This window comes from Rhinolophus sinicus, chromosome 13, assembly GCF_057876585.1.
Source record: "Rhinolophus sinicus isolate RSI-liver-muscle chromosome 13, RSI-T2T, whole genome shotgun sequence".
In the NCBI taxonomy this organism is placed as follows: domain Eukaryota; kingdom Metazoa; phylum Chordata; class Mammalia; order Chiroptera; family Rhinolophidae; genus Rhinolophus; species Rhinolophus sinicus.
Window position 1 is genome coordinate 54,719,590 of NC_142513.1, and position 13,758 is coordinate 54,733,347.

The window sequence follows — 13,758 nt, forward strand, 5'->3', positions numbered from 1 at the left end:
TGCAAGAGGCTGCATGAAGATTATATTTTTAAAAAAGGAAGAAGAAGAGCAGATGCATTTGGCAAGGGTCAGTTTTAGGCAGGAGATTCCATACAACTGATGCGTGGCCTGGACGCTTGGATGCCTGGCCAAAGCTTTCAAGTCAGTGCTATTATCTCCCTGGCCAGTTAGACAATGATCAAGCCGTGGACCTACATGCATGAGCCCGGGTTGTCCATTACCAACAAAGGAAATGGTCCCTGTCTAAATTCGGCAGAAAAGGAATTTATAAATTTAATATCAAGTGGTTCTGAGAAGCATGGCAAATATTGCAAAAGTCAGGCTTGAGAAATTGCAAGAAACCAAAGAATTGCTTAGGAATTTTTAGGCACAAGAAGCTAAGTCAATATCTCACGCCAGGGAGAGTCTGGTGTGGCCTCAGCTTCCCGGAAAACTGGCCCCACAGGCCCGCCTGGCCCCGGCCCCTGAGTATGGCTGTCTCCACTGTGAATTCTTCACTCGTGTCTCTTTGCCTTACTTCGTGCAGATGGAAAGGGCTCAGAGGAAACACCTGATTGGTCCAGTGTGGCCAAGGACCCACGCCCGAATTGCCAGGACTCACAGAGGGAGTACTGGCTTTTTAGCTTCCGTGAGTGAACGTGGGCTTCGATCCCTTCTCCAAAACACACTGTGACAAATGCCCCAAACCTACAAGGGGTGTCAGTTGGTGGGACAGCCCAAATCAAACCAAGAGAAAAATGAATCTGCCTCGGAAACGTCTTGGCTATGTAAAGACTGCTTGCTTGGCTCCAGGAATGTGTTTTGCAGGGCATGGTGTAGGAGCTGGGTGGGCCGGGACCTGCCAGCGGAGAACACACTGCCTCTTAATTGGGTCGAGGACAGAGGACATGTACTCCCAGCTTAACGCTCAGGTAGAAGATGCTGGATTCCTCCACCAGAGCTGAAACAGCTACTTAACTGTTTGTCAGACTGAGCAGGCATCAGTGCTGCTCCTCCAAGAGACAGAGATGTGACATTCCATCAGCATTTGCTCTGGGAAAACTGTCTGACACTTTTAATGAAAGCCCTGGGGTTATCCCACAGCAGGGCAGCCAGTCCCGTGCAGGCACAGGTGAGCTCGAGCTACAGCTCTCTCTCTCTCTCTCTCTCTCTCTCTCTCTCTAGCATACTCTTAGCTGTCCCAGCTAATGAGGAACAGACTTCCTTCCAGTAACTGGGAACTTCAGTTCCGTGTCTGTCTCCAAGGAACACACTGCACCAACTCTCTGAAGATAATTCCGTGAAAGCTCATTAAAATGCTGCGTTTGTTAATGTTACAATATAAACAGGCATAGAGGAGGAAGAAACAAAGACATCGAAACCTTTATAGAGTAATTTATGGGCACTTTATGGATTGATTTCTTTCCCTTAAAAGGTTCCAGATATATGGGGACTTTCAATAAAATTTAAGTAATGAATATTTTTATTTGGGATAAAAATGATTTCCCATAACGAATGAAGTGTCCAAACGATCCCCAATGGTACCGAGGGAACACCACCGAGCAGACGCTTGGGTCTGTACTTTTCCTCTCTGTCCCACCTAATTTTACAGGTAAAACATCAACACGACCTCTTCTACATCCAGATGCCATGTCACCTTGACACGGTCACATACCCCTGGCAATCCAGTTTCATGGTGTTTTAGCACCTGGCACTCAATAGCCTTTGCTATTTTCAAGATCACTTTAAAATTCATTTACATTCCTTGAATGGCCAGTAGAGGTTTGTCATTTAAATAATTTCACCTTTATATCAGTTACAGAAGTTGAGTGATGAGTAATAAATGTATTTTAGAGGTCATATGAGTCATCTGACAAATATTTATTAGGCGCCCGTTCTGCTCCTGGCCCTGAATCAGGCCCTGATGGATACAGGCCACCAGGTCTTTAACTTCCAGGACCCCTCATAACAATCTCTGCTTTTCAGCAAATAGCACCTTTTCAGTGAAAATGTCCCTTGCGCCCACTGCCTGTGGACTGAGTTGCTCCCGTCTCTGATCTCCGACTGTGTATTTTCCTTACACCTCTTCTATTCCACATCTGTACATTTTCATTCCATGGTTAGCCCTGTGATTCAATTTAAGGGGCCTGATGCAGGCAGACCCAACATATGCACACCCCACCCCTCCCCTGAGAAGTGCGCCCAGTGAGACAGGGCAGCAGCTCCACCCTGTGATGGGTGCGGGCTAGAGGGAGCCAAGCCCCTCCCACTTTGTGCAAGAAACCACACTTTCCACAGGCCCTCATTTAATCCTCTGTGAGGTAAGGAGAGTTTGTGCCATGTTGCAGATGAGGAAACTAAAGTTCAGAGAAATTTCATTGGGTTGGTTAAAGTCCAGAAAGAATTCACAGTGGGGGTGAACCTTAAACAAGGTTTAGGAAGAGGCTGATTTGGCTAGCAGAAATGGGTAGGTCCTTCTTAATTAGATAGGGACAGACCAGAGCCTTAAATTTATTAACAAGATAGATAGCTAGCTAGCTAGCTAGCTAGCTAGATAGATAGATGATAGATAAGATACATAGATGATAGATACATAGGTTAGATAGATATAGATAGATAAGAAGATACATAGATTAGATAGGTAGGTAGGTAGATAGAGACCGTGGATAGATACTTCCATTAGATTAGATTAGATTAGATTAGATTAGATTAGATTAGATTAGACTAGACTAGACAGACAGACCAACACACAAATATATATACAACTAAACAGTGGCCATCAGGAAATGAAAGACATGGGGAGATAAATGCAGAAACTGGCTTGAAGCCGTGAAGACCACACGCTAGTCCACAGCGGAATTCTCACTAGATACTATGGGCTGAATCCATCACTGCATGTGAGGGCAAGGACCCAACGGCTGTCCCTCATCACGTCACCCGGCCTACCACAGCCTCTCACACAGAGGAGGGAGATTAGCTGAATAAATTAAGACAGTACTAGGAACCTGACCCCTCCGATCAAAGCAATTCCTTTGGTAATTCACAGAACAGCACAAAGGAACTGAATTCATTCACTCTCATGGTGACAGGAAGTGACAAACTACTGTATCTTCTATGTACTCCCAAACTTTACATTGACAGGAGTCCCTGTTTTTTTGGCAGACTATTAATTAAAGCAGATGGCCTGTCAAAGGCAAATCTGTATACTGGTAACTAACAGTGGTTGGATAGCTAAAAGTGATTAGCGATGCTTCTATTTCCAACATTAGGGAAATCATGAGCAAAAATAGCGACAAGACAATAACTTGCGAAATTCCCCATAATCAACTATACTCTAATAAAATAAATTTAATAAAGACTGGGGATAGCATTTATTGAACATGTAAATATGTGTCAGGCATGTTCATTTTGGTTCTAATTTAACCCTCAAAATACCCAAGAGGAAGAGGAGACTTGGAAAGGACCCAAGGGCAGTTAGTGGTAGAACCAAGATTTACACAATGGGTCTCTGTTTATATCCATCTATATCATAATACATAGAGATGACAAGGAGAGGCAGCTACCATAAAATGAAGGGCAAAAAAATGGGGACTAATTTTCATCTGTAATGAACAAATCATTGAACTGGACATTGGTTTACTTACGGTGTAAGTCACAGTACATAGAAAGGGTTCGCGTGCTTAATAAACGGATGGAGAACTTAGTCATGGGAGATCAACCCTGTGAGTGGGACAGACCAAGAGCTCCTCCTGATGGCAAGGAACCAGCAAACTGGAAATGCCACCCTGATTCTGAGCAATGTCCTCAATGTACTTGAATGTACTTCCAAGGACCTCCATGTACTTCAGTGACACACACAGCGCCCCCCACTGGCAATCTGCAGGACAGCAGGACGGGGGAGGTGATTAGAAGCTCCCTATCGGATCTGATCCACAGCAGGTAGGTCTCAATGAATATTCTTTCAAGATCATTAGGTTCATCACAAAGTTAACTTCTCTTAAGTTGAGACAAACTTAAACAACAGTTGGGAAGCTAGGCTGGGGTCACTGGAAAAAAGCTGCGCATTCTGAAACTCAATATCTTTGTGCTCCTGGGTCAGGCACTGTTAGCTGTTATGGCCCCTATCACGCTTATTTATCAAAGGAGCCAACTCTACAATCGCCTGCATTTTTTTCTCCTCTGAAAAATAGTGGCTTCTCCATTCCTCTGACAGGTACTGAGATCATGTTAACTTGGTAGTTGTCTTATTAATACTGGAAACAGAAAAGATCCAGGTTGACAACCTTCCAGCCAAGGAGATCCGGGATATTTGATAATTTCTTGGATTCGATGGGTGGGTTTTCTATGGCCAAAAGTGCCAGGATGGAAGAAAAGTCCCTGGAGAACAAGGAACTCCAAATTGTGAGTAAAGATGGTATTTCCAGTTTTGTTCCCTCATTGCTGCCTGAGAATCCTTCAGCTTCGCAGCATGGCGTACAGATTATGATAATGACAGGAACACAGAAAACAAAGGGAGGACTTGCGCCTAGAAGAAGGGCTATTGAGACCTACACAATGTTACATGGTATGTTCCCATCACCCTCCACTGAGGTGGCTTGCAAAGCTGCTGTTGGCTACTATTGACGTGGCACCGTAACAAACACTCTCCTAAGTTTCTATCGCCCTTATTTTATGCCAGAATTCTGAATGGTTGTGATAACAGGTTGGAAGAATAAAGCAGAGGGAGAGTAAAGGATGGCCAGTCTTGCCACTGGAAGGTTCCCGAGGGAAGGGAAAGTGTCAATACAATATATAAGAATTATTTCACACACACACACAAAAAAGAAAACAACTTAATAAAGAGAAAGCTTAAGTATCAGAGAGGAAGATGTGTGAGGCCCACAATCTGATTCTCAGAATGTAAGAGGAGAGTCATAGACTAGCTGTTAAATTTTGGCAGGTGCATCATGCAAACGGTGGCCAGGATGGTTTCAGTACTGACGTGAAGTCGCCCCTACATGGCGGCTTCCCTACAATATTCCACCAGTTCTAACGAGGCTACCAGAACAACTCTCCATATGTGTGCTGACCGTAGTGAAGAGTTTTCCCCTCTTCCCTGGCTGACCTCTTAGTAGGTAAGATAAGTGGGGTCATACGATTCCGACAGGAAAACACTTCCGTTCTCTAACAAGTTTTTCCTATTTACCTATCATCTACTTTATCACCTTTTTAGTCTATGATACAAACTTTGCATTTTTTCCCCCCAGCAGTTCTTGAATCTGACGTGCCCCTGGCCAGGGAGAAGAGGCAGCCCCATTCTCTCTGAGGGCTTCCGCTGTGGGCAGGAAACCTGTGGCAGCGACCACTTCTCAGCTTTGTCCTGAAGAAAACATTCCTCTCTCTCGTTTAATCCTTACAATGTGGGTTACTCTCTTTACCAAACAGCTAAGACTAGCAGCGGCTGAGTGAAGAGTATTGGTCTCATTAAACATTACAAAGAGCTACGCTCACCTTGATCTCAAAGCACAATTTTATCATGTGTTTGGTGAATCAAGGCTATGGCCTGCTTTATGACAGAGGTAATGACATGCAACTGGATAACCCATTACATAACATTTTTAGGTTGTATTTGGGCACAAGGTGTTTGTGAGATGAACTCTTTCGTGGAAATATCTGACAGGCTCTTCTATTAGAATAATTGCCCGTGACTAGCCATATCTAATACGGGGTATAGAGAACATACCTTATACCAATTATAGAGGGATGAGCTACAGGAGAAGATAGATTCCTTCCGATTCCTTAAAATAAAAAGTCTTCTTACTTATATAGCAATGAATGTCAGACATATAAAAAACATGTCAAGCTGTGTATAAATTTAAATTTAGCAATACTGAATAGGTTCAATCTCACAAAACAGCATATTTATAGAAGAATGAATGAATTTGAAAAGCAGTACATGTATCTTTTTTATACATTAGAGCATTGAAACCTGTATCTTTTGTAAATATCTTAACATTGGTAATATATGTAGATTTTAGTTATTAATATCTTCTGACATGTTTGAAAAGCTACACTATTTTGTGCTTTATATAAAAACGTATTTTAAATGTTTAATAGAAAAGAAATCCACCTTAGTACGCGTGTACATATATACGTATATATTTTGTTTTACATATGAAATATATACATATATTATGCTAATGTTCTAAAATACTAGCAACAAAATAAGGATTTAATTTCTCCAGTTTAATTTCTGTTTTATGATTATAGAATCATAACATCAATAACCACTAATGAGGCATATCCTTCTACTTTGATCACAGTGGCATGAGTGACTTATATTTTCTTTTTCTAATTGTTACTTGCCAAGATACAGAAAACTTCAAAATTGGTAAACCACTGACCAAAGGGCTTACCGAGGGCATTCATTCCTTCTCTAGGACAGAAGGTCCCTGCACTCTGCAAAGTATAACCTTAACCTTCACATGGACCATTGCCTGCATCTGCCCCATGGATTTTTACTCTGTCAGGTTCCCTGACTCTTAGGTGAAAGAAACTTGAAGCATTAGTTATTATGGTTATTTGGTATTGTTTTTAAGAAGCAATCCCCCAACACACACACAGACAAAAAAAATAAATACAATGAAAGACAAGTAGAGAGGTTGAGAGTTCCCTTTTGCACTGTCTAAAATAACCTTCACTCATTGAGAATGCCCCTGGTTATTCAGAGTAAATGTATTTCTTTTTTATTTGCAGTGGCGAATACTTTGTTCCCTGAGCAACTGCAATGGAATGCTCATTTATAAAGGAAGGCTGACTGGAAAATGCTGGGGGTGGGGTACAAAAAGTAACTTATTTCTTAAATGTTCCTGGCACTCCCGAGGATGGATGTCTCTTCTGATCCACGATCAAGTGAAGCTGGCATTTTTTCACTGTGTATCAAGTAAAGTGGATAATGTGTGAGTCCGCTAACCTCTTAGACGCATTAATACAACTCCAGCGCTACCTCAGTGCAATCTGAATCCATTTCTTTTTTCACATGGAAAAAATGACTTTCCAGCTCTCTGGATTAAGCCCACCTTGCTGCCCTAAAGTAATACTCTGATTGGGAATAGACAGGATTCACGCAGGAGCCTGAGGACCGATAAAGAACTTCAACTGTGAAATGTGATCCTAAAAATAAAGATCAATATGGTCTCAAGACATCTTTGGCTAATGACAAGAATCTTTGCTTCCATTCAGAAGAATGAGGATTTTCTCATAAATAATACAGAGATAGTAAAACACGAGGGCACCTTGTCAAATCACACAGTATTACTGAATTTCTAACCACTGCTTTTTGTTCCTGGAAGCCTTTGGTACCTTTTTTCATCCATTCTCTATCTACTGAACATACTGAATATAGAGAAAACAACAAAATGGGAACAGCATCCCCCCCACACACACACAATGATTCTTCTGAAAAGAGGGTTTGCCTTATATTCTGGTCTTTACAAAGATTCCCATTTTTCAGGTTCCTCTCCTATTTAATCATCAAAGTACTCATTGAAAAAGATACATTGGCCTGAACCAACCTACATAAATGCTAGTTTGGGAGGGCTTTATGGAGGTCACTTGATAGGATGGGTAAAATAAAGGAAGTTTATAAAAAGTATTTCCACATATGGATGTAATGGTAAACAAGCCTCTAAAATAACTTTTCATGCACGGCAATTAGTTCCTGGAGATCACAGAATATATAACTACAGAAAGCATTTTTGAAAATAGTGCTTGAAAACATAAATAATTTCTTGGGGCTTAAGACAATATTGCCTGAGACATCAAGAACCGTAGGTTTAAAAAGTGCTGTATCTAACTACTTATATGGAAGTAAAAATACTTTGCTCCGGAGTTTTAGAACAAAGAAACAATTTTAAATCAATATGAAGACTATAATCATTGGCAACTACATTAATGAATATTAGGGGTAATCATTTGAGTATTTCATCTACAACCCTGAGAAATTACATATTCCTATTGGCCAAAAATCATTTTTTGCATCTTCTCACTGGGCATTTCCTTAAGAGGGAGATCACTTTATTTCAAGAGCTTATAGAGTAGTGATTTCCATTGTTTTATTTTTTGAAGGAGGGTAAAGAGAATATTTTTTAAAAACTAAGTTTATGTTTTCCATAATTTTGGTAATATAAAGTGCTTAAAATTAAAATCCCTTTTTCCGAAGTTTGAGCTTCCTCAAACTGAGTCGCACAGTTCAGAGGTTACACAAATTCAGTGTAATTGTTTCTGTTGGGAAGAGAAGAGACCATATTCTAAAAATAGGCGATTAAAAAAAAAAAGCATGCAATAGTACTACGTCAATAGAACCATGCTGTATAATAGCCTTTGTATTCAATCAATCTCCTTTGGTAAGTAACATGTCATATAGGTATCTGAATTGTCAGTCAGTACAGGGGGGTAATTTGGCAATGAGTGGAGAGTCACCCTCCAATCAGAACTGGAATATCTGGATTACTTTCCTCACCATAAAGCGTGATCAAGCAGGAAGCATGTCTACTCTAGCCGGTGTTTCAAAATCTAAGTTAGTGATGCACCGAGGGAAACTTTGTATAAAACTAAGTTAGTGATGCTTCAAGGGAAACTCTGTATCCAACTCTGGCCCCATGCCTGAAAAGTTTAAGTTAGTGAAGCACCAAGAGATACTTAGTATAAAACAGTGACAACTGCAAAGTAACCCTATGGCCAAGACTTTGGTTACTATTACAGAGAAATGCCAGCCAGATCAGCTTTCAAGCTCAGATTTACAAACCTCGCACTCTTGTGCTGTGAAGAATGCAACTTGCAGCATAGAGCACCACAAAGGAATAAAGGCAAGAAGTCAAATGTGTCTTTTGAAGTCCCATTGAAAAGCCTTCTCAAAAAATTACTTTAACAAGTGAACAAGTCATGACACTAATAACCCACAGATATCTCTGAAAGCCAAATGGACTAGTACAGTATCGAATCATAGTACAATTATTGGAAACAAAATCATTTTGTGAAATGTACATTCAGTGCAAGAATTGCTTGTCTGTATCTCATGTTCCTCACTTACTCTATTTAAATAAAGAGCATGGTTGTTCCGTACATGCTTCCACCGACTAAAACATGTTGCTTTGCTATAAGATCATGTCAAAGCAGGAAATAAAAATAAAAATGAATGAAAAATGAAAAGGTTTTATACCTGAGAAATCGGCTGCTAAGAGATCTACTGCCTTTAAAACCTTCACTTGTAAAAGGCCGATGTCCTTCATATCTTTCAGGGAGTTCTGTAAGCACTGAGGGGAGAGAGAAGTGGATCACAAGTGAAAATGGCTTTCTAACATACCATTTAATGACAGCAAGTCCTACCGGAAGTACGTTCTAGATTTATCACTTTTCTCATGCGAGACGTAGAAACATTCCAACATGCAGTGTAACAACAGAACAGTTACGCATTGACAGCAACCCAATTAAAAGTGACTGAGATTTCATTAACTACAGTTTCAAAACGAACAAATTACAAACACATACAATCTACTTTTAACATCGCCCCCTGGTGAAAGCACAGACATCCCACTGGGAAAATGTGTGTGGGAACTACATACATTCTCCTTTTCCTCTTCTTTCTCTTTAATGAAACTTTTAAATCACCCGAAAAGGCACAATTATTCTGACCGAGTTAGTGCAAACTTTATGGATACCAGAGGGCTAAACTTGGACCCTTCATAGATACTTATTATCCCTGAAAAGACAATAGGGATGGAATTAGAGTGAATTGTGTGGCCCACGTGTTAGCTAGCTTCTTAAATTAGAAGTATAAAGTATGCACATTTACTTTAATTTTAATTTGCATGAGCCAAAGCTTGTATCTACCGGTAATTCTTAAGCACGTATAGCGCTATTTAAATGTCTTATGTATATTTGCATCCTTCAGAAATTGTGCATGAAAGAGATAAGCAGATAAATTCTCTTTGCATGCCTCCAGAACACATCCACTGGAAAAGATGCTGCTTTCAGACCTTTGGCTATAGTATTTCCACCATCATTCGATCACTAAGAACCTGTGATAAACAGACTGCAGGGATTTATGGACGGGTAGAAAAAGCCTCGTGATGGAGGCATTTCAGGGTAGAATAACAAAAGCTCAATAATAGTCAGGGTTTGCCTGATTTTAATATGCACCATGCCTAAGAACCTTTGAAAGTTGTTTCTGCTCTGTATTTTCAACTAAAAGAAATAACCAAAAACTAGTGTTTAAGCTAAGATGAAACATTTTAAATAAAATATTTTTACAATGTAGAGGTAGAAATGCCTTTGATGATTGCCTATTCTTATGACCTGAAAAACGAATCCTGAAGCTAAAGAATTTTGTTTTCAATTAATCAATACACCTGCCCAGTGAAAGGTTTTGAAGGCATTAAAGTTTATGCTGAGAATAATACTCCCATTAAATAGAGATTTGTCTTTACTTCGTTTTCATGCCACTTTCCTAAAGCACGTCTTTGGTGTGTGGCAATAAAATAAATGTATTGATTTACAGAGAAGATGAGAGAGAAGCAGAATGCAAATAGAGACACCTAGATATCCAGAGTGCAAAGACTAAATGAAGACGACAAAGTCATTTGATTTTCAAATGCTGAGTGGACTTTTAAGCACATCACTAGTACTTAGGCCCAAATCTCAACGTGCCAGTAATATCCAGGGTGGTCTAGAACATTCTTTCATGTCTGTCTAGGGCTTTGCTTTGCTTGATAAGATACAAGCACTTTCTCACTTGAATCCAAGAGGTTCTGGAAAAAGTATCATTAATGGTTGTTTTAAAAAGCTACTTCTGTGAGCTGATATGAAAATTCTTTTTGACGTATGCAGACATGCTAAACACCAGTTTGCCTCCTTGAGGACTTCAGTTTTCTCCAGAGTTCCTAACAGCTAAGAACTCAAAATGCTTTGGTTGGCTTTTAAAATAGCAAGAAGGGAAACACTAATCTGCTTTCACCTACTCACAAATGCATTAACCTCTAGGTCTGACGTCTTGTTTGATGAGACAGACCATTGAACTTGGGACAGAGACCTCTTTTGACGCAGTGTTTCTGACTCATAGACTTTGGTGCCACGTCAAAGTGGCGGTGGTGGGAGCGGGAGAGCAGTTCTCGCAAGGCAAAGCACTCACATATCGTTGGGCAATCTGCTTTCTCTCGCTGGGGTCTGCCAAGGGGCACACGCACAGGTCCGAGATGGAGACTCCTGCACAGGGAGTGAGTGTGACCAGCATCAGGAGAGCCCCTGGGCAGCTGTCCAGCGGCAGCTCCAAGCAGTTGACTTGCCGGAGTGGGAGGGCTGCAATGTCCACTTTGCACCTGGGAAAGGGGCAGGAATCAGAGAAAGAAGAGTGAGGAACTTGGGGCCACTTCGGACCCTCCAAAGCACCTGTTTATTTCCTCCTCCCCAAAGCCTCTCTCTGTCTGGGCATGGGGTTTACTGAGCAGTGAAGGTTGCACGGCCTCCCCGGCTCGTAATACTCACTCCCAGCCTAATACACTCTAAAACTAAGGGAAGGGAGAGGTAAAGAACATTAAAGAGAAGGCAGCCTGGATGGAATGGCAAATGAAAAGAGATGGGTCAGATCTTTGCCAAACAAAGTCTACAGAAAGCCAAGGAGATCAAGAATTAGGGAGGGGAAAAAAAGTTTCAAAGTTTAAGCATTATGGCTTTGTATGACTTCTCTGTGCTTTGTCTTTTAACCAGCAAAGAGAATAAAGGGATAAAAAAAAAAAAAAATTAGAAAGGACAAGAGACATGGAAGTGGCAGAGGGTTAATGAAAAAAGCTATTTTCTTCCAGATGAATGCCAACTGGCCACGTTGTTTTCTATTAAAGAAACGTGTTAAGGTGTTTTCCTAACAGGCATGGTTCCACAGGGTTTCCCCGGGTGGATTTCTTTTTGGACAAATGGCACATGGAGGGCTGTTGATGGATCCCATTTCAGTAGCACTGCCAGGAAAGGCTGTCCCCATCGGCTATAAATTGCATGTTTTCCGCCTCTTAACAGCCAATGTTCTGGGGATGTTGAAAACCTCAAACACATTTAAATACAGAAGCAAACACCAAAAAGGGGGGCCAAGGTGCTAAGCCACTTATTCACTATAATACTGAAAACTCTGGGTTTGCCTGGACCACACTTTGTTTATGAGCAGGAGGGTGGGGAACCAAGAGGGAGAGTAGGCAGTGGCACGTCCTGGATGTGTATGTGTGTGTGTGTGTGTGTGTGTGTGTGTGTGTGTGTGTGTGTGTGTTTCACTTGCCTTTCGTAGTTATTAAATGAGTATTCAAGACTTTATATCTCATAATGTGTGACAAGGATGAATTCTTACCCTAAATTTTTAGTGGAATCTGTACGTTTGCACATAATTAGAAATAGGAAACTTACATAACATACTATAAAGCAATGACAATTGTAAGCCATATGGATATGTAAAAAGTTCCAGTTTAATAAATTTGAAAGAAAAATGTCAATAACATGAAAAGCCTATACCAGTTTTTACTGGTATTTTATGGAGAATAAAAATATTTTAATACCCGCAGGTATGTATAAAATTAAATATACATGGGTATTTATTTTCTAATTAACACAGTGATTCCAGTTATGAGAAGAACTTTTGCATGTAATAAATTCATCAGGTACTTCTACTGGAGACACATTACAAAAAAAAAAAAATAGTCTAAGATTTGAATCAAAACATTTTGTTTTTCTGTAGAAAAAAGGAATCTTTTGAAGTTAATGCTTACTACGTGAAAAGAGGGGTTACTAAATATGTTTATTCCATAAGCAAGTATGTAAGTGGGGAAATAATTTGCTTGGAAAGAAAGGTCAAGTGTTTTAACTATGCCATTTCTACAAAACTAAGCACCCACACGTTCTTAACCAATATAGCAGTATAGTACATCTGTTAGAAATACTTGGCTAAGCATTATTTTACATTGTCATATACACTTTCGTTTAATAAAGCTCTTTCTTTCGGAAAGACGAATGATCCAAATTTGTAAGAAGTTTCTCTGGTGGTCACTTTCATTACCCCAGATTAGCAATCACCTATTTAAGGCACATTCATTTTTAATATCATTAATAATGGCAATTTATTTTTGTCCTTCGAAGTTCACTATTTTGTTGTGGCGGTGGTTTTGTTGGTTTTTTTGAACAATCAAAAGTTATTTAGACAAGCGCTCAAGAGCAACTAATGTGTGGGAGTCAAAATGATGCATCATTAGGCGATAATGAAATTTTTCTTAGATAATTCAAAATAGACCTGACATTCATTCTAGAAAGACATGGAAAAAGACTGTGAGCAATATTAGCATATTTATAACAATAGCGGCTGTTTAAAGGCACAACTTACTTAAACAGAGCAGCTCCTCATTTTAAACAAAAGCTGAATCATGTACCAGATGAAATGCAAAGAGAATACAGGGTCTCTTCTCAGAAAATTATGTATTTTCAAACTTTTCAGTCATTTCCATCCCCTGGGAAACGTCTGCACCTATCTCATTTCTTAAAGATTACTTGAATCATGAGCACAGAACACCTCCATGAAAATAGCCCTGCCTATTCTGGATGAAAGGGCCCCGTAAACTACAGATTGGGGGGGGGGGGGGGTTGCAGCATACACGGAATGGATTTTACATTTTCAGTTAAATAATGAGCGAATCTGACCGAGTATGTACTTTCTTTTACTTTCTTGGGGACTTCAAAGAGCAAAGTAAATTGATGTGCCAGCATCCCGTCAAT

The 13,758-nt window shown here is 40.1% G+C and overlaps 1 protein-coding gene across 9 annotated transcripts in view; it reads right to left on the reverse strand.

The window, feature by feature from the left end:
* The window catches only part of MCTP2 (multiple C2 and transmembrane domain containing 2), a 438,899-nt gene that overhangs the window by 65,598 nt on the left and 359,543 nt on the right, over positions 1-13,758 (reverse strand). For all 9 annotated transcript variants that reach the window (XM_088789331.1, XM_074317382.2, XM_019726683.3 and 6 more), the window contains 2 exons: positions 11,147-11,333; positions 9,179-9,272 (listed from right to left, as the gene is read on the reverse strand). In XM_088789331.1, coding sequence (XP_088645457.1) covers positions 9,179-9,272; positions 11,147-11,333 — 281 coding nt within the window. The remainder of the gene's footprint in view (positions 1-9,178; positions 9,273-11,146; positions 11,334-13,758) is intronic.